This window comes from Physella acuta, unplaced genomic scaffold, assembly GCF_028476545.2.
Source record: "Physella acuta isolate Inbredline_101_S28 unplaced genomic scaffold, ASM2847654v3 ptg001465l, whole genome shotgun sequence".
In the NCBI taxonomy this organism is placed as follows: domain Eukaryota; kingdom Metazoa; phylum Mollusca; class Gastropoda; family Physidae; genus Physella; species Physella acuta.
Window position 1 is genome coordinate 392,824 of NW_026732980.1, and position 22,279 is coordinate 415,102.

General features: G+C 38.4%; 1 protein-coding gene across 1 annotated transcript; it reads right to left on the minus strand.

Moving 5' to 3' along the window:
- Nucleotides 1-1,096: 1,096 nt before the first annotated feature.
- LOC131928117 (uncharacterized) lies at nucleotides 1,097-20,878 on the minus strand. Its single transcript, XM_059284043.1, has 13 exons — nucleotides 20,668-20,878; nucleotides 18,090-19,361; nucleotides 16,777-17,594; nucleotides 15,793-15,883; nucleotides 13,374-13,660; nucleotides 12,527-12,813; nucleotides 11,920-11,972; nucleotides 11,392-11,596; nucleotides 10,739-10,844; nucleotides 10,164-10,278; nucleotides 9,499-9,653; nucleotides 7,249-7,515; nucleotides 1,097-6,209 (listed from the first exon to the last, which is right to left on the minus strand). The coding sequence occupies exons 1-13, from the start codon at nucleotides 20,876-20,878 to the stop codon at nucleotides 5,379-5,381; spliced, it is 4,698 nt and encodes a 1,565-aa protein (XP_059140026.1). The 3' UTR covers nucleotides 1,097-5,378.
- Nucleotides 20,879-22,279: the final 1,401 nt, after the last annotated feature.

Here is a 22,279-nt window from a genome sequence, read left to right on the forward strand (position 1 = left end):
TGGGACACAGATCTTTTTTTGGCCAATAGGCCTATAGCACTTTTCTTTATAGCCGATATAACACTTTTTAGGGCCAATACAACTTTTCATTAGGGCCGATATATTTTAGGGTCAATACAACTTTCCTCTTTAGGGCCGAAACAACTTTTCATTAGGGCCGATTCAACGTTTCAGATACAAAAATTATCTTTATGGGGGTTATAGCTTTTCTTTATGGCATATACAACTTATTATTGCCTATGCAATATGGCCTAAAGAAAAATGTGTAAGGCTAATTCAAAGACCGCACGTAAGTTAAGATCCTTTTCGAACCTGACGGTGCATTGGGCAAGTGAAGTAGAGTTTACTTGTTTCTGTTACCTTGGAACAGGAAGGTATTGTGTAGTCAGCACCATGCACAGCCGCCTTTACCTTCCTAGCGTGAGTTACGTACTCATCAGAGCTGGGTTAACTCAGGGACGTTCTACTGAGTTGGACCAATATTCGAACTGGGTTAGCAGTCTAGCACTTAACCGCTAGACCACGCCGTCTTAGTACACATAAAATGTAAAAAAAAAAAAAACACATTTTATCATAATTTTTATTATATAAAAAAATTCTGATCACAATGTTACATGGTTGATAATTTAAAAAAAAAAAAACAGCATGTAATACATCAACACAATAGTGAAATGATCCCTTTATAAGCATTGCACAACAAACTGAAAAAGATCATACAGAAGATCATTTTTAAAAGGCATTCAGCATATGGAGACACAACAAAACTATCCACTAGTTTGTTCTCAGTACTTACAGCTGTACCAAAATGGTTTGAAAAACAGATAATTTTTTTTTTACTTCTCCTACAAAAAATTATATGATTATATTTTTGTAGTCAGCATAAATATTATAATTGTGTGGTCCAGAGAATTTTTAAATTACATTTTTTGGTCCATATAATTATACAATTCTATTTTTAGTCCACAAAACTACTATTATAATTGTGTGGTCAAACCAATTTTAAAATTATATTTTTGTAGTTAACAAAATAATTAAATTGTATTTTTGAGATCCACAAAATTATAAAATTATATTTTTGTAGTCCACGTAATTAAAAAAAAAATATTTTTGTAGTCCACTAAATTATAAAAATATATTTTTGTGGTCCCAAAAATTACAAAATTTTTGTAGTTTTGTAAGAGCCTCACATTCAACATTTATATTTATACAAGTGTGTCAGGAGTAAATAAATGATTCCCTTTTCCCAAAACTTTTATTATAAATTCACAAAAACAATTTTAATGTAACATGTTTTTTTCAACATAATGCAAATTCAAGTAAATTTTTTTTTAATATATGTTTTTTTAATGTTAAAGAATATTTTTATTTATAATAAATACAGTGGAACAAAAAAAGTCGAATTATTTGAATACCTAAGGTAGGCAATGTCAAGGTTAGTAGGAACATGATTAATCTCCCCTTTCAAGGGACATCACTTTCAATCACCATACAATTTCTCTTCTTTTTAAAAAAAATGCTATTTCATTTACCAGCATTAAATACAATTAATACAATTAATTCAACCATAAACATTGCTCGACATTCACACAAAAAAAACCCAGCTTTAAGCAATTGTTGTATTAACAATCAACTTGACACAGAATTTAATGCCAGAATGTTATCTTTTTCAACAAAACCACAAAATCATAAATGTAGATCTACATTCAAAGTATGCAAACATATACATCAGCAGAATTCAGCACATTTATCATAAGACTACAGGCTTAACAGGGTACATCACAGCTGAGCTTATTATTTGTAGAGGCACATATTTTTTTTTCTATTAAATAACAACTTGCCATTTTTATAATACTATTTGCAAACACTGGCAATTTTAACACTGACAGTGACATAACACTGGCATAAGTGTCACTGACAGTGCCCCTGATATCCATAATTACAGTGATGACACTAACACTGACACAGGTGTCACTGATAGCGCCTGTGCTGACATCCATACTGACAGTGATGACACTAACACTGACATAGGTGTAACTGACAGCACTTCCACTGACAGCTATACCACTGGCACGTGTCACTGACGGAATAGAGTGTCATTTGGTCTATGCTCCTAGAGTCACTGGGAGAAATTTTTTTACAAAACCAATGTTTAGCATAACAAAAATAACAATTTTTAATAAATGTAATATTGCTACGTGACTTAATTCACTGATGAAACAACTACTAGATCACACACCAATTTGAAAAAAAATAAATCTGGGTTTCACTAATTAAAATAAAATGGCGGCACTAAATTATATGAGCACGACTGGCATAAAAACAATAGCTCTACATTGGTGGTAAAAAATGTAGTGATAAACAAATATGCATATAGACATATTGACACACAGAGACAATGAACATACATTTTTATAATAGAGTAGTAAATAAACGTACTGTATCATTTTCATCAACATGTAAAAATATTCACAACAATTCATTTTGCATTCGATGGTACTGAACTAGTATATCAGTTATATGCATGTATTATGGTTGTTTACCTAGAAGGCCATACGTATACATACAAATACACAAAATACACAAACATTTAAGTTTTCCATGACATTTTTCACAAGCCTCGGGGTAGACAAAGGCTACATCAGGGGTAATGTGGTCAAATGGTACAGTGCATACAAAAAAAAATGAATTTGAATCCAAGTCGAGATGACTGGACAGGTTTTCTGCATGGTACCCCCCCAGTTCAACCATCTGAGCATTGTACTGGCCACACTGCCCCTTCATAAGCTGCGGTAACAGAAACAGGTGAGCTCTACTTCACCTGTTCTGTTGACCAACAGGTGTCACTTTTATAGGCACACAAAAAACATATTGAGATGTGGGTCAAAATACCAAATTAATTAATTAATAATAATGCATATAAGGAAAATCTTCGTAGAAGTTGTGCGTCATCTTATACACTGGGTTTCATCAATGTATGTTGAATACACATATATAACAGTACTCTATATTTTACTGAAAAGGTGTATTGTTATCCTATATGCTAGAAAATACGGTATGTGACTTAAAACAAAGTATACATTTGAAAAATTTAGCAAGTTAACACAGCAAAATATATATTTTTTTAAAAATTCTTTGACTGCATTAAATTAAAAAAATATTTACAAGAGAAATAGAAAAAAAAAACTATTAATTTATGATCATCTTCCACAGTTAAAAAAAATATAAAGACAAACAGCACTTATTTTATTTCCTTATAAAACAACCTACTTTCATCATTAAAAATAACAATCTTACTACATTGCATATTCATAATTCTTATATCAGGTCATTGGGTTTAAAACAAAATACCCAAAAACTAGAATTGTTTACAAAATACATTGACAAATATAAACACTGTGATAAGATGTAGTAGGATACCATGTGATCTAACATGTGAATAATGCATATACGGAAGTCACAGAAGGTATTTTTATTTAAAATGTCATGTATGAATAAAGCCATCTAAAAAAATAAATAGTTTTAAATTAATTTGCAGGCACAAATACTGGTGAAGAAATATGATAAAAATAATGCCAAAAATATTCAGTGAAAATGAAAAAAAATGTAAATTAGGTTTTGATAATAAAATACAGAGATGCTGTGAACTTAGATCTTCATCTTAAAAGTATTGTTAATAACAATATACCAGGGGTGTGGAAGATGGGTTTGTAATAGGGATGGCAATTAGTGACGTAGGCAAGGGAGGGGGAGGTAAGGTGTTGGGTGTGGGAGGATGACCACTAAAATGACAGCTGTTGTGTGAAAAGCTGGAGCTATTGGCCACTGCCCACTCAAGTGGCTCTTCATTTTAAAAATCTAAGCCATTAAACCCTAAATTTAACACTCTTAAAATAAGTATGGTCTCTCTATTTATATACATATATGGAACTTTTTGGGAACTCCACCTCACCCATAACAAAATCTTTCGGTATGTGGACATATAACTACAGGTGCTTTGACCATAGGGGCTTTGTCTAGAGTGGGGGTTTAAACACATAGTAAAGATCTACTTAAAAAGGGATAAAAAGTTGCATAATTGTATTTGAGGGTACCATATGATTTAATAATATGATTTTTCATCATGCATAAATAACAGTCATCTCGACCACTCAGGTAAAAAGTTGCAGCATTCCATAAAATCAAAACTTGGTGCAAATATTTTGAATTAATTTTTACAAAATTCATTTAAAAAATTTTTTTAACCCATTTTGAGAACAATTTGTTAGCTTTAGAAATTAACAGATGTACTGACATATTTGTGTGCTGTAGCACATTTGTTAATTAGTTAACCATAAAAGTTTTACAACTTTGACTATGTCATAGGCAGGCTTTTTATCATTTATACTTTTACTTTCATGATGCAACAAGTTAAACATTTTACTTGTTGAATTATTTGTTACTTTTTTACAACAGGGTAATTTCTATTAATAGAAACTCAAAGGAAAAATTTGCACCTAAAATTGTATTTATTCCATCATTCATCTAAATTGAATATCAGTTTATTAATATTATCACTATAAAAATGATCACCTATAGTTAAAATTCCTCTGGTCAAAGCCCCTACGGTCAAAGCCCCTGTAGTCAATGCATCTGTGCTCAAAGCACCTAGAACCAATCATAGCCAGTGATGGCACAATTAAATTATTGTTTTAAAATCCTCTGGAGACATAGGTAACACTATGAAAAATGTTGATTTGGATATTTGAATACGGAGTGAGAGACAACTTCTGATCTATGATAATAAGAGAGACTTCAGTGCATTACACAGTTTCTGTGTAGGTCAATTTGTCACTTAAGAAGTGGCTATAGGAAAATAAATGGAAATGGTGAGACAGAAATACAATTATTTCATTAAAAATTGGGGTGTTGTTAAAGTATACAATTTTTGGCATAAAAAATATTTTTATATAACAAATTCTTATTTGTGCCTAAGTTTTTTAAAAGTTCCAACTCTGATAAGTTAAGATAAAATAAAAATGACTGTTGATGAGAGATATCTAACTTGTTCAGTCATTAGTGTAACTGGGATATCCTAGACTAAGACATTTTCCTCTATACTGTTTAAGGGATGTATAACCACATTTTCCCTACACAATTCAAGGTTTTATAAGTTGAAAATTTAAGTTTCTAAATTTTTTTTCGCATTTATTAAAATTTTCTTTCTTCAGCAGGATAAAAAATATTTCCGTAAAAAAAAAAATATTTTGCACCTGCATTTTACAATTTTTTAAACAAAATCTTTCAAAAAATACATACCCTGAAATTCACATCCTAAAACATGACATGTTAGTGTTTCTCTAAATGTACAAGTGAACTACAACACATAAGGTTTTAACTGTTTAGTCCTCTGTTGTTATATTGGACTGAGACTCCAACCAATTTTTTATCCGCTCCTTGTCGATGATCCGATGGTGACTCTTGGCCTTCTCCTCTTCCTCATCCACCTCCTCTCCCTCTTCCTCCTCCTGCTGCTCATCATCATTGTACTCATCAACAGCATCATCATCGTCATCATCCTCTTCATCCACCCCGTGCCCTCTACTCCCCTTCTGTCGGAGCTCACTCCCGCACACCGCGGACAAGGAAGAGGGTGACAGCTGTGACATTTGACCCCTGACCCTGGGGTCGTGGGTCAGGGAATGCTGGGACAGAATCTCATTCCCCAGGTTGTAGCTGTTGCTGTGAATGGAGTCTATGTGAGCCATGGCCCACTTGCTGGCTCCCTGATCAGGTTCCGCAACTCTCCTCACCCTCACCTCACCGGAGTTGTCCGCCCCATCACTGTCTTCCTGGTCTTCGAAGTCCTCCTGGATGTTACACTGGCCTGAGATTAAGTCCCCTTTCCTGATCAAACTGTCCTCGTTGATGAGCGTGGACTCGCTGACGTTTCGACTCAACTTGCCCACACCATCATCAGCCGACTCTTGTCCACCGCCACCACCTCGACTTGACTGACCACCATCTTTATCGACAGGAACTGTAACTCTAGCCCCTACCATATCACCAAACCTGACAGAGTTTGTGTTCCTGTTTCCTTTTTTCTTCCTCCTGTTTTCTCCAAAGTCCTCTGTGTCTGCCTCGTTTCCATCATCGAAGTCTTGACCTGGCTTGGTGGTGCCCCCAGACGGATGGACAACGTTCCCCGCCGCATCACGGACAATCTCATAGCCCTGGGGAGTGGACACAATGATGATAATGTACAGATGATTTAAAGATGCTACAAAGAGATATACAATGATAATACTAAGATGAATTGAAGATGCTTTAGAGATATAGGGAGAATACAATGATGATAATGTACAGATGATTTCAAGATGCTACAAAGAGATACACAATGAAAATACTAAGATGAACTGAAGATGCTTTAAAAATGCAGAGAGAACACAATGCTAATACAAAGTTGTTTTAAAGATGATCATAAAAAAGATGATATATAAATATGATACAATTTGAATAGAAAGATGAAATAAAAAGGATAGATAATGATAATGATAAATAGATTATATAGATATGATACAAAAATGATACAGAAAGGATAATATAATGACAAAAATGGGATGCAGATAGGGGAAATTTGATGATACAAAGCTGATAATTAAAAAATGATTTTTCAAGCTCAGGTTATCAACACAACAAAAAGTTAATTCTAAAAAAAGCATCAAATGAAAAGTACAGAAAGTTTACTATACTAGGCTGAGACTTTAAACCACCCATGAATATAAGACTTTAAAAAATCTGGAATTATATCTCGAGATAAAAGTGGCTAAAATAAGTTTGGGGATGACTGTAGAGATGACTTAGCAACATTAAGTTTTTTTGCAAAACAAAACTTCTTAGAATACATTTTGAAAAATGACAGTGTATAAAGATGACAGTAGTACCATCTTAGAAAGGCTGACAGTGTAAGAAGATCAGTAAAGCAAATTTTTTTTCTATTGAGGAACAGAAATTAGAAACTTTGAATGATGACTTGTAAACCTGACTTTTGCCAATGAGGAACAGATTTTAAACTTTGAAAGATGAGTGATAAAGCTGACTTTTGCCAATGAGGAACAGACTTCAAACCCTTTTTGTAAATCTGACTTTTGCCAATGAGGAACAGATTTTAAACTTTGAAAGATGAGTGGTAAAGCTGACTTTTGCCAATGAGGAACAAGACTTCAAACTCTCAAAAAGGACTTGTAAAGCTGACTTTTGCCAGTGACTTACCTTACTGTCCACCTCCGGCTCCGCGTGAGGGAAGTTCTCAGATATAGGCTCAGACAGGATAGAGCTAGTGAAGGAGATGGCGCTACACCCAGATGGGGTGCGTGAGTGGCCCATGTGGGCCGCGTACAGGCCGGGGATCCCCCCAATGCTGGAAGTCTGTGAGGCAATGGAGGGGTACTCGGCCACTTCCTTCTCCACAGCCAAGACCATCTCGTTGTAGGCCTCTCTGGCGGCGGCTGTCAGGGATATCAGGCTGTTGTACTTTGGCTGGAGAATTTAAAGACAAAATTTGTTAATATGGGATTTTCTAATATGAGGCTGATGTACTTTGGCTGGAGAATTTAAAGACAAAATTTGTTAATATGGGATTTTCTAATATGAGGCTGATGTACTTTGGCTGGAGAATTTAAAGACAAAATTTGTTAATATGGGATTTTTTAATATGAGGCTGTTGTACTTTGGCTGGGGAATTTAAGACAAAATTTGTTAATAAGGGATTTTTTAATATGAGGCTGTTGTACTTTGGCTGGGGAATTTAAAACAAAAATTATTAAAACAGGATTTTCTAATATGAGGCTGATGTACTTTGGCTGGTGAATTTAAGGCAAAATTTGTTAAAATAGGATTTTCTAATATGAGGCTGATGTCCTTTGGCTGGAGAATTTAAAGACAAAATTTGTTAATATGGGATTTTCTAATATGAGGCTGATGTACTTTGGCTGGAGAATTTAAAGACAAAATTTGTTAATATGGGATTTTCTAACATAAGGATGTTGTACTTTGGCTGGGGAATTCAAGACAAAATTTGTTAATAAGGGATTTTCTAACATAAGGATGTTGTACTTTGGCTGGGGAATTTAAGACAAAATTTGTTAATATGGGATTTTCTAATATGAGGCTGTTGTACTTTGGCTGGGGAATTTAAGACAAAATTTCTTAAAATAGGATTTTCTAATATGAGGCTGATGTACTTTGGCTGGGGAATTCAAGACAATTTGCTGGGGAATTTTAAACAAAATTTGTTAATATGGGATTTTTTAACATAAGGCTGTTGTACTTTTGCAGGGGAATTTAAACAAAATTAATTCATGTGCGATTTTTTTAACAAGAGACAGTTATACCTTTGCTGGGGAATTCAAGACAAAAAAAAATTTATTCAAGTCGGATTTTCTAACATGAATGGTAATATTGACATAAAGTGTTATTTCATCATCCAAGATAGACCTAGTACATAATAGTTTTTGTAAAAGCTGAATATTTTTATCCACACAGGATCCGAACCTACCACTCCACACTTTAGTAACACCAGTATTTTACTATTGGCAGTAAAGGTAAACAGTAAAAGTAAAGAAACCCTAACAGAACAGACAGTAATTGGACAGGTGAAGTAGAGTTTACCTGTATTCTATCAGGTTAGTAGCCATGCAATCTGTCACCTATCAACACAGGTAGCCAGTTTAGAGATAACAATCTGCCCCCTATAGTTAAAGGCCAAAACTACACTGTCCCACAATGTAACAAGTTTAGAGCATAACAATCTGCCCTCAATAGTTACAGGCCAAAACTACACTGCCCCACAATGCAACAATCTGCCCCTATGGTAAAAGGCCAAAACTACACTGCCCCACAATGCAACAATCTGCCCCTATGGTAAAAGGCCAAAACTACACTGCTCCACAATGCAACAATCTGCCCCTATAGTTAAAGGCCAAAACTACAGTGCCCCACAATGCAACAATCTGCCCCTTATAGTTAAAGGCCAAAACTACACTGCCCCACAGTGCAACAATCTGCCCCTTATAGTTAAAGGCCAAAACTACACTGCTCCACAATGCAACAATCTGCCCCTATAGTTAAAGGCCAAAACTACAGTGCCCCACAATGCAACAATCTGCCCCTTATAGTTAAAGGCCAAAACTACACTGCTCCACAATGCAACAATCTGCCCCTATAGTTAAAGGCCAAAACTACAGTGCCCCACAATGCAACAATCTGCCCCTTATAGTTAAAGGCCAAAACTACACTGCTCCACAATGCAACAATCTGCCCCTATAGTTAAAGGCCAAAACTACAGTGCCCCACAATGCAACAATCTGCCCCTTATAGTTAAAGGCCAAAACTACACTGCTCCACAATGCAACAATCTGCCCCTATAGTTAAAGGCCAAAACTACAGTGCCCCACAATGCAACAATCTGCCCCTTATAGTTAAAGGCCAAAACTACACTGCCCCACAATGCAACAAACTCACCTCACAGCCCTCGTAGTTGAAGATCCCAACCACACTGACCGGCACCAACTTGGCACAAGCTCGACCCAGGGCCCGCCTCCCCAAAGCAAAAACAAAAGGAACAGACTGGTCTTGGCACATGTTCAAGATATTGTTCAGTGCTTCATCCAGGCCCCCTGGGAGGTTGAATTAAAGAAACAAAATTTAGTTCTACATTTTATTAAAGCTAAGTCATTTCTATATTTAATTAAAACAAAATTTAGAACACAAAAATATGGATAATTGATAATTTTACTGATATTGAAAGAAATTCAGGTAAGTAAGGAAAAAAGTTATATTTTTTAAAAGAGAAAGAAACATCATAGGGAAGATATTTTTGGTGGAAAGTGTAGTTATTTTTTTCCAACTTAAGGAGTTAATATTAAGTAAAAGCAACTATGATTAACTTTCAGATCAATATTAATATATAAGCAAGCATCAGTGGGATGGGAGGGAGGGGAAGTATTTTATTGCAATATAAGCTTTGAATACATTAGGCACGTTAATACAAGTACATTACATGCCAATCAGAAATCCCAACAGACTAATAGTCATAACTTGATAAGCTGTATTATATATAATATTTTAAAATGCTTCAAAATGTTAACAGATATACTTTGAGCTTATTTAAAATAGTGTTTTACTACCTTTTGACTGGATTTTCTCCAAATTTGGTGAGATGACCACACATTTGATTTTCTTCAGCTTCAGGTGTTTGGTTACCTCCCTTAGTCCCAGAACAACTCTTCTCTTTGTTTTAGCCTGTGGGGAATAAAAATAATTTAAACACATTAGAATATTATTGTGCCATTTTTATTTATGTAGGGAATGATTTCACAATGAATTAATAAAGAAATACTAAGAGGTTCTTAAAATGCGGATTTGTACTTTTGGATCTGGATGCAGAAAGGATTTTTCCTGCTTGTATCACATTTATAGTCAGGGTTAGGATGAGGGTCATGATAATGGTAATGGATAGGGTTAGGGTAGCACAACAAGGTTTTGATATAATTGACCAGTATAATTATTAACTCCTATAAATTGTTTTTTTTTTCTAAAACTGTTTTATGCTTATTTTTAAAAATATTTTTGTTAAATCACTAGTGAAAAAAAAACTTTGTTGAAGCTTTTCAAAAAAATATTTGTGTTTGATCACTTGAAGAAAAAGTGTTTGTATCACTAAAAGCGTATTTTATCCATATCATGTCAAGTATGTTTTCACCTTGACCGGGTCTTTGTGATACATCCTGTCTTGAAACTTGACCAAGTCCTGCAGCAATGACGTACAGCACTGGTCAATATCCTTGTCCAGAATCTGAGTGCAGTACCTGGAAAATGGTTTGTACATTTGGATAAGCCATTAAAAATATAAGGGGAAATAAATCTAAAAAACACCTAGAGTTGTGTTCGAGTTCTCTAATCTGTCTACATTTCTTTCACAAAAGAATGTGTACATTTTTTATTTTATGAGGTGCCTTGTAAAGCAAACATAACACAGGCCATAGGAATTGCACAACATATTTGTAAAAATACCTAAAATATTTAGAACACTGTCATTTTTGTAGTCTTTATCACAATTCTTTGGCAAATGATATCTGGACATATAATCTCAGGTCAAAAGGTCTATAGAACAAAATTGATCTCACCAACAACAAAAAAATCTCAGAACAAAATACATCAGGAAAAAAAAATATCATGGACTAAATATCTCACTGCAAAATATTTACAGTTATTGAAATTGTCAGAGATCATTTGTCCTGAGATGCTTAGTCCTGTCACTCTTTATCACTTATAGTGGAATAAAAGCACCAGAGCCACATTACATAACGAAAAAGTCTCTTTAAATAACACCAACACTATAAAACCAATACTTACTCTCTAAACCTGCGGCTGTGTATCTTCATGACAACAGGATCCCTACCAATAGACCCAGTGATGGGGGAGTTCACCCCGGAGTTTCCAGGGGAGGCTGGCGACATTGAAATAGGGGATGTCTGGCTGATGGGAGATAAATCTGCTGATAATTCAGCTGCTCCGCTTCCATCCCCTCCGTCTGTACCCTCAGATTTTGAACTCAGAGCTAAAAAAATAAAAAAAAAAAAGGTAAAATTGTATATACATTTTATTTTTTTGTCTAAATGATTGAAGAGCATATACAAACTAGAAACATTGTATCTTGCCAACACTATCATTTAATTTGTGTTATGTGGAAGATTATTGGCGAAACATAAAATTCCAAGCTTTAGACAGCTGGGGAAAAAATAAGCACAATTTAAGTGAGCTGGTTAATTGTGCTGGTGTACTTATTAAAAAAAACCCACAGATTTAAACAGTCTATACAAAGGTAAAGTATCTTTGAAAAAAAAATGACAACTGTTGCGTATTAAACTAAACTGTACTCACCATCCTGGCTTAGCTCACTTTCTCCTCCAACAATGCCAACACCAGGTACACCACTGGGGAATTACATTGACAAAAATTAGTTACATCTCAAAAAATGAGTTTTGTTTGTTTGTTTTTGTTTTTTATATACATCATCAGTTTTTAACTTACAGGTGTTTATTTTGTGGAAGCTTAAATTTATTTTTATTTGAAACTATTTGTAATTAAAATATTGGCCATCACAAAGCTGTATTAAAAACGCAAATTCAATAACTATATCATTAAATCCTTCTAAGTAAAATTAGCATGTCAACTAAGTCACTTAATCAAATCCAGTCTATACAGAAATAGAAATTAAATACCCGCCTGACTAAATCCGACCACTCACATGACTCTTGAAAAAAAATTTGACCACATACCTGACCTGAATTAAATCTAAAAAAAAAAGTTAATATCTGACCCCTCACCTGACTGATTCGAATCTTAAGAAATCTGAACAGAACCAGTCTGACTCATGTCTAAGACTTTTATGACTTTACCCCTCTCCCCCCTCCAAGGTGGAGAATTGACGTGGGAGTAATATCAGGCTCCCGTCTGACTCGAATCTTAAAGTAACCTGAGCACTCACCCAACTGAATCAAGCCCTGTAGCAGAATCAGGGTCCTCATCCAGCAGTCTCAGCCTCTTCTTCTGTTCCCTCTCCTTCAGGATAACCTTCTTCAAAGGACTGGGCTTCTTGGCCTTCCCATTCTCCCTTTCCTTGCCCCTTTTTTGTACAGGGGCTGAGGAGTCCAGGATGTTGCCAGGTAAACCAACACTGCCAGTCCTTTCCTTCTTCCCTCCCTTGTTTATGTTGCCAGATGGTGTGACGTGTTTGTTTGTCAGTGACCCAGTAGCAGTTGTTGCAGGTTTTTTCTAAATGTAATGAATTGTTTTAAATGAAATGTTTTAATGAATAACTTAGATCATCAGGCAATGGCTACACACCCTACATGTTTCTGGTTATTATTTTTAATTTAACTAGTTGTTTTTTTTTATAATTAATTCCCTAAAATTTAATCAAGCTATTCTAGATAAAAAAATTGTTTTGACGTCAAAAGACGATTTTTTATTATTTTTTAGAAATTCCGTATATGAAACATTAGAATTCTTTTGAGCAAAAAATAAATACATTGAAGAGCCTAGGGCTAAAAGCACCAAAGTCAAATTTTTGTGGAAATTGAAGTAAGCAATGGCCTTTATTCCTATAGCTTTTGATTCATCTAATGCAAATATTAATGTCAAAGTCCCTCTTTTAAACAACCATAAAAAATTAATTAAAATATTCAAAATAAATTGTTATAAAACCAATTTGAATTTGAGAACTTTCATAATCTCAAAATGTTTATTTTGTGACTTTAATTACTAATAGCAAGCAATAAGGTCTTCAATTTTTATTTTAGAACAAGAAAAAAGATAAATACAAATAAACCTACCTGTATGGCATCAATCATGGCAGCTATGTCCAGCGCCATCGGCTGCTGAGATTTCTTCCCTCCTGCACCTTTACCTTGCTTCTTGGCCTCGCTGACCACAGCAGTGTTGGTGATGACACCAGGGATGGGTTTGCCACTCAGCGTGTGATTGGCTGATTTTTTAAGCCCCACCTCCTTCAGCCACTGCTGCTCCAATGAGATTTCAGCTAACTCCGCCTCTGCTGCCTTATTGGCTTGTTCCCTTCTCTTTCTCCTCTTCCGTGCTTTTTTTGATTCGTTGGTTGTACCTGAAACATATTATTTGGATTCATAAAGAAAAAATATAGTTGTTACCCTATTGAACCTGAAAGTTCATAGGTCAAATGAAGTAGAGTTCAACTGTGTCTGTGACCTATGTATTTAAAATGAAGGAATAGTGATCAGCACTATGCCCAGCCGTCTTAACTTTCCATTATATAGGTCAGGTACCTATCACGACTGGGTGGACTCAGGCAATGTTCCCTCTAAGGGAAAAAAGTTAGTGTGCAACGTGTATTTTGTGTGCGCGGTGTTCTAAAAGTCTTATACAAGGATATAAGTATTTTACAAAATCACTGCGCGGCAGCTTAGGGGGAACATTGGACTCAGGGATGTCCTACAGACTCTCACCCGGGATCTGAGCTCTAGACTTTTGGATTAGCAGCCTAGCACTCTACTGTTCGACCATGCTATCCCATAATATATTTATTTAATTGCCGTAATCTTTGTAACATGAGAGAGGGATACAACTAAAAGTCCAAAATTGTTCTTTATTTTTTTAAACATAATAAAGTATTGCATGACAAATGCAACATTACAGCCTGATACTGTTGACTTCAGCTTTGATTTACATATGTGCTTCCATAGCCTCAGTTCAATGAAAAGCATCTTCAAGGCATCAGGTTTTTTGAGAGATTTATCCTAGAAGATATGGTGACCCCCCCTCCCCAGAGGCGTAGCAACCCCTCCCGGCGCCCCAGGACAAACCTTCAATTTAGCACCCCCCATATATTTTTTATAGTTATAATTCAAAATAGCAGCTAAAATGAGTTTATTTTGGCACCCCTAGATTCAGCCCCGGGGACATGTGTACCCCCCCCCACCATAGCTACATCTACATACTGATTTTCACCCTCATGTGAGAGGGCCCCCCCCCCACTCACCTGTGTGACAACTGGCATCATCCTCATCCCCAGACACACATGAGCCTGTCATAGCCCCCCCCCCCACACACACCTAACTCACCTGTGTGACAACTGGCATCATCCTCATCCCCAGACACACATGAACCTGTCATAGCCCCCCCCCCCCCCACACACACACCTAACTCACCTGTGTGACAACTGGCATCATCCTCATCCCCAGACACACATGAGCCTGTCATAGCCCCACCCCCCCCCCCCCACACACACAACTAACTCACCTGTGTGACAACTGGCATCATCCTCATCCCCAGACACACATGAACCTGTCTTAGCCCCCCCCCCCCCCCCACACACACCTAACTCACCTGTGTGACAACTGGCATCATCCTCATCCCCAGACACACATGAGCCTGTCATAGCCCCACCCCCCCCCCCCACACACACAACTAACTCACCTGTGTGACAACTGGCATCATCCTCATCCCCAGACACACATGAGCCTGTCATAGCCCCACCCCCCCCCCCCACACACACAACTAACTCACCTGTGTGACAACTGGCATCATCCTCATCCCCAGACACACATGAGCCTGTCATAGCCCCCCCCCCCTCCCACACACACACCTAACTCACCTGTGTGACAACTGGCATCATCCTCATCCCCAGACACACATGAGCCTGTCATAGCCCCACCCCCCCCCCCCCCACACACACAACTAACTCACCTGTGTGACAACTGGCATCATCCTCATCCCCAGACACACATGAGCCTGTCATAGCCCCCCCCCCTCCCACACACACACAACTAACTCACCTGTGTGACAACTGGCATCATCCTCATCCCCAGACACACATGAGCCTGTCATAGCCCCACCCCCCCCCCCCACACACACAACTAACTCACCTGTGTGACAACTGGCATCATCCTCATCCCCAGACACACATGAGCCTGTCATAGCCCCCCCCCCCCCCACACACACCTAACTCACCTGTGTGACAACTGGCATCATCCTCATCCCCAGACACACATGAGCCTGTCATAGCCCCACCCCCCCCCCCCACACACACAACTAACTCACCTGTGTGACAACTGGCATCATCCTCATCCCCAGACACACATGAGCCTGTCATAGCCCCACCCCCCCCCCCCACACACACAACTAACTCACCTGTGTGACAACTGGCATCATCCTCATCCCCAGACACACATGAGCCTGTCATAGCCCCCCCCCCTCCCACACACACACCTAACTCACCTGTGTGACAACTGGCATCATCCTCATCCCCAGACACACATGAGCCTGTCAAAGACTGGGTTCTACTCTGACTGCCAGCTTTAGAAAATGTCTACAGGAAAAGAATGCATTTTTATTATAATCGGACATTAAAAAAACGTGTATAACTTTTGGTATACTTATCAAGATAGAGAATCAAAATTTAATTAACACTATAAATAAGGCTATATTAAACCAGAGGATAGGATAGATATTTATCTTGCTGCTATAATGGTAAACTATGTAAAGCTGTATAGGGGGGTGGGGGTGGAGGGCATAATTAAGTTTTTTGTGTCAGTCTTCTTCTTCTTCGTTCTTAATTATTAGTGTTGAAGGGGATCGAGATTTATCTGCCAGTGGGTTTGAACTCGAGACTTTTTGTTTGAATTTATCAACCATGAGCTTTTTGCCAACTCGACCACGCCTCCAACACAATTAAGCGTTACGTGTCAACTGGTTATGCGCCATTGAGGCCATTGACTCCGATTTCAGCCTGCTTTTTTTTTGGATTTGCTTCCATAGCCTTTGTCCAACCAAGAACAAACTACAAGGCAGCAGTTGTTTAATTTTGGAGTTGTCTCTCCTAGAAGAGTGGCTGTCCCCAGCTAACGAGCCTCATCTGCCCCAGGGTTCGAACTCGAGACTTTTCAGTTTAGCAACCATTAGCTTTACCAACTCGACCACGCCGACGCTCTTTGTGTCAGTAATTTTAACTAGTATTAAAAAGTAACAATCTTGCAGAAACTTTTTATGCGTCCCAAAAGTTATAGTCTAACATAGTGAAGTAAACTTTTAATAAATCTGTATTACCAACGTGTATAAACTGCAAATAACTGTTTAGTAAATCTGAATAAACTACAAATAACTGTTAAAATAAATGTGTATAAACTACAAATAACAATTAACTAAATGTTCAGAATCTACAAGAAAATGAAGTCATTCTAAAAAAAATAAACAATGACTTACTGACTTAATGATGTCACTGTAGGTCACCGAAGTACCTGAAAGGGTTGACCTCTCACCTCCAACGACCCCATCTTCACCAAAAGCTCGGGTCGACGCAGGAAGCAGGTCGGGGAACTCGTCAACATCCTCAAAATGCAGCGTTGTCTCCGACACGCTCGAGTTGAGCGCAGACTGCTCCGACGACGGGCCACCCCCCGCCTCACCCTCGTCATCACCTTTCTTTGACCGATTCCTTCTCCTCCTCCTCCGAGTTTTCTTCTTCTTCTCAGGGTCGACATCTTCAGGGTTACCCTGAGTCTCGTCCGGCTGGTCTTTGTTTTTCTGGACGGCTGGTTTGGTTACGTGATTGTCTGATTGTCTATTTATAGATGCGCCTGTGGGGACAGGCTGCCTGGAAGGGATGTAACTGCTTGGAGGTTTTTTAGCTGCCATGCTGTAGTTAATACTTGTGCTGTTTTTAGACTGAAAACAAGGGTGTGGGACTTGATCCACTGGGAACTGTGAGACAACTCCGTACGAGACAGGGGGAGGCTGACTGGTTATTGCCCCTGTGAAGTAAGGATAAGGCGGGTTGGGGAGCATGGCGTATGGAGGCGTGGTAAAAGGCGGAGTGTTGTAAGTCTGAGCTGGAGTCATCCCCCTTTGTGCTAGGAAATTCACTCCAGGGGGGAAAACTCCTGGGGGCGGTACACCTTTGAGTGCTGCCCCCTGTGTGATGTTTGCATAGGACTGTAGAGAAGGTCCGTGGAGGATAGAAGATGGCGGTGGTGGTGGCATGTTGAGGTTTACTGTCAGGTGTGTCGGAACTGTTGGCGCCACTGGAATAAAAGTTTTTAATAAGCTTTTGATAAATGATTAACATACAAGTATTACCACTCAGTCAAATGCAATGTCTTCTCATAGCTAAAAGATAAAATGAACAAGCTTTTATTTAGACTAATCAAACAGGTTTAAAATTGTTTTGGTTGAAAAGTGTGTACATGAGATACAACATCTTAAACCTTTGTTAATTAAACAGTTAATGTTTAAATTAACTAAATCTAAGAACATATACTGTAATGGGAACTTATAAGTTTAGCCCTGGCGGTTTAAAAAGTAGAATGACATAAAAATATGTTATAAGTTTCTCCTTCCCTCCTCCCAATTACTCTTTTTCTATGTATGGGTTCCAAATCCTCCACTAAATTTTTCTAAGTACCAAGTTTTTATGTATATTAAACGGATATGTTCATTCAAATAGACACATCTGCCACCTAACCCAGCCTTATTGGATCTAAAACCAAAAAAACTTGATAAAGAAGGTAGATATTTACCTGTGAATTTAGCTCCTGTGTTTGCACTTGCAACCATGTGACTGCAGCAGACAAGCCCACCTGTGCTATATTTACCTGCCGGGTCACTGGTAAACTGCGCTGACCCGCTGTCCGTGCCCCCACACCTGTTTAGTTCATGAGACGAGGTCTCCTTACCCTTTGTTTTGTTACCCGCAGCGGGGTCGCGACCTTTAAAAGACGAGCGCCCAGCTTTGGCGTGGCTGGAGGTGAGCGTGGGCGTGGCTGAGTTTGTTGTCATGGTGACGGAGGTGGTGACGGACGACACGACGGACGACGACATGGAGGAGGTTGAGGATTTGGTGCTGACGGCTAAGACAGTTTGTTCCCTGAGGCCAATACCAGGGATATCAACACTCTGTTGACCACCGGACCCTTTCTTGCGGTCAAGTTTACCGGCTTTATTTACACCATGACCAGTTTTACTTACAACAGAGGAGTTGTAGTTCACATTGGGGGAAGCAGAACTCGCCTTGGCTGTGGGGCTGAAGACTGGCATGGCGTCGGAGCCGGACATTAGGACGGACAACTCCTGGTCTAAACCTGGCCGAAAGTTCCGCCCAATGTTCCCCCAGGCGGCCGACTGCTCTGAAGTTCCTTGCTGGTCCGACGAAGACGCTGATAACAAATTTTGTTCCTTCTCGCCACTAGATGACCTGCTCCTGCCCGATCTTGTTTCCTCCATGCTGAATTTGATTGACCACGGGGGTTCATGCGCAGAGCGCTCGATAGTTAAAGGAACCCGCTCGTCTAAGTTAAGAGGGGGTGTAGATTTAAAACCGGAAGAGGAGGAAGTAGAAGGGCCCCTAGACAACATGGGAGGAAAATCTGTCCAAGAATGCAGATCAATTTTTTCATCGTCGTCATCTTGCCTGGTGCCGGACGACGAGACGGACGACGACGACCTCGACAACAGTTTTGTATTCGCTCCCAGAAGCCTCGGCGACCTGACACCGTCTCTAAGACTCTTCTTCTTCCTACTCTCAGACCCAGAGATTTCAACCCGGATCTTCTCCCCGGACTTGAACTTTAACTTCCCTGACCTCTCTTTAGAACCGCTGTCTGTGCCAGATTTTTTAACCTGGTTTTCCCTCTGCTGGGGATCAGATCTCTTCCCACTGTGTTTGCTGGGACCACTCTCCTCTGGTGGGGCCCCTGTGGTGAGCAAGTTTTCAGGGTGGACCTGAATGCCAAGGTTCACGTAATTTGATTGGTGGAGTGGACTGCTGTAGCCACTGTCAGAGTCCTGGTCCCCTACAAACAAAAAAAAAAAAACATTTGTTGATTTCAATTACAATAGCTACAGACTGGAATTTGAAATAAAAAATCTTTGCACATTGGGAGTACTATAAACACTACTAGATTTTAATAGAAATAAGCACTGCGCATTAGGATTCCAATACAGACTAGATTTTAATAGAAACAGGGACATTGGGAGTATTTTAATATAGAATATTATACACAAACAAAGCACAATGCGAGCGCTATAAACACTGAGTAGTATTTAATAGAAACAAGTAAATTGGGTGTAATTTAAATAGAGACTAGATTTTAATATCAACAATGTCTAGACTTTGATAGAAACAAGTATTGTATTTTGAAATTCCTAAAAATGCAGACTTAATTTAAAATAATATGTCATTGAACAAAGCATCTAATTTACCTGTAATATTTTTACCAATTAAAAAAAAACACCTAACGTATTTTATCAACAATATTTCAACAAACAAAAACACAGCCAGTCCGTTTCACCAGTCTGAGTTCAACTAACCAAAAAAACCACCTCACATATTTTACTTACATATCAAGTAACCAAAAAACCACCTGTCAGTTTTAACAGTCTAATTTCAACTAACCAAAAAACCACCTGTCAGTTTTAACAGTCTAATTTCAACTAACCAAAAAACCACCTGTCAGTTTTAACAGTCTAATTTCAACTAACCAAAAAACCACCTGTCAGTTTTAACAGTCTAATTTCAACTAACCAAAAAACCACCTGTCAGTTTTAACAGTCTAATTTCAACTAACCAAAAAACCACCTGTCAGTTTTAACAGTCTAATTTCAACTAACCAAAAAACCACCTGTCAGTTTTAACAGTCTAATTTCAACTAACCAAAAAACCACCTGTCAGTTTTAACAGTCTAATTTCAACTAACCAAAAAACCACCTGTCAGTTTTAACAGTCTAATTTCAACTAACCAAAAAACCACCTGTCAGTTTTAACAGTCTAATTTCAAGTAACCAAAAAACCACCTGTCAGTTTCACCTGTCTAATTTCAAGTAACTAAAAAACCACCTGTCAGTTTCACCTGTCTAATTTTAAGTAACCAAAAAACCACCTGTCAGTTTCACCTGTCTAATTTCAAGTAACCAAAAAACCACCTGTCAGTTTCACCTGTCTAATTTCAAGTAACCAAAAAACCACCTGTCAGTTTCACCTGTCTAATTTCAAGTAACCAAAAAACCACCTGTCAGTTTCACCAGTCTAATTTCAAGTAACTAAAAAACCACCAGTCAGTTTCAAATGTCTGATTTCAAGAGACAAAAAAACCACCTAACCTATCATCCCCCTGTGTGTGCCGTCAGCATTGACCCCTGCCTTGCTGGCGTCATACAAGGGGTGGGGTTTGTCTTTGAGTGACGACTCTGAGACACCAGACGTGAATTCTGTTTGGGAGGATCTGCTGATCATAACAGGAGACGTGGGTCTGGCGCCATTTTTCTTTGGAAGGGATGCACTTGTCACTGTCTTGCTTGTACTGACCTGCATGTGTATGTAAAGTTGTTAACTTTTTTTATTCACTGAACAGAATTAAATAATGGCAATAGCACAGGTATCCCAACCTTTTTTTAGATAGTGATCTCCCCTTTTCATAAAACTCAAATGACCAGCGAAACCAATTGAAAAAGGCATAGTTAACACCATATAACTGCATTATAGAGAATATTTTTTTAGGTTTACTGTACAAGTTGGCAACCTCATTGACAAACTGCTGCTACATCCTTGACCCCTTAGGGTACACAATCAATAAGTTGGGAACCTGGGGCCTCAAATTTTTTTAAAGACAAGAGTTCAATCAACTGGTTTTTCTAGCTGCATAGATAAACAAGACTATGTAAAAAAAATTTACTGTGATTTAAGATCTCAAGGTGTAGGTGTGGGAGAGTTCATGTATATGTGAATACAGCATTCAAAGGAAATGCCTGTGGTTAGCAGCCTCACATTACTTAACCCACATGCTGTTAGAATGGCATGCCCGGATGGTAGAGCGTATAACTACCAATCCAAAAGTCTTGAGTTCTGATCCCAAGCTTGAGTCTGTAGGACACCAGATTCCACCCAGCTCTAATAGGCACCTGACTCACATTATGTAAAGCAAAGGCGGCTGGGCATAGTGCTGACCATACTATCTCTTCATATGTCAATGTCAAAGAAACAGGTGTACTCTACTTCATATGCCCAATGGACTGACAGATGCAAAAGGGTAACTTAACATAATATGCTCTTAATAAAGTTCCCTTTCAAACCTGACAGTCGGCGAGGCTGTTCACTTCTTTCTGTGACCTTGGCATATGAAGGGATAATGTGGTCAGTGGTCAATCAGTGGTCATTATCATAACGTGAGTTAGGTACCCATCAGAGTTGTGTGGACTCAGGGACTCAGGGACGGTCTACTGACTTGAATCTGGATCCGAACTCAATATTTACGGGTTAGCAGTCCAGCTCTCTATGTCTAGGCCACTCCATCCCATTTGCTCTTACTTTTGCAGATTTTAGTCTGAACTTTATTAAAGCCAGGCTTAATGATTAACCATGCCACCACCCACAATGCATTTAACAGCAATTGCTTTCCACTAGCCACATAATAACCTCAACTTACAGCCATAGTGCTAGAAGGTATGGAACCTGTGGCTAGCATGACAGGCGCCTGCGACAGGTAATGCTGCTGCAGGTGCGGTTGATGCTGCAGGTAGAGGGGTGCGGAGCCCAGGAGCCAGGTAGCCATTGGATCTGACTGGGAGCCTAAGACCAAGTTCTGGCCAGGTATATGACCCACTGGCAGGCCAAGTCTTTGGTTGTGCATTACATTGTCACCTGTAAACAAAAAAATGTCCAATGTTATGAAATCTCCAAAATCAAACAACTGCTGCCTTGTAGTTTGTTCTTGGT

Bases quoted from the DNA above. Each gene is read 5' to 3' on its own strand.
- LOC131928117 (XM_059284043.1), bottom strand. From the start codon at position 20,878: ATGCAGGTCAGTACAAGCAAGACAGTGACAAGTGCATCCCTTCCAAAG. The intron at 11,973-12,526 runs GTGAGTGCTCAG...GTAATTCCCCAG, and splicing joins ACAGGGCTTGATTCAGTTGG to TGGTGTACCTGGTGTTGGCA. The intron at 6,210-7,248 runs GTAAGTCACTGG...TCCACTCCCCAG, and splicing joins AGCCGGAGGTGGACAGTAAG to GGCTATGAGATTGTCCGTGA.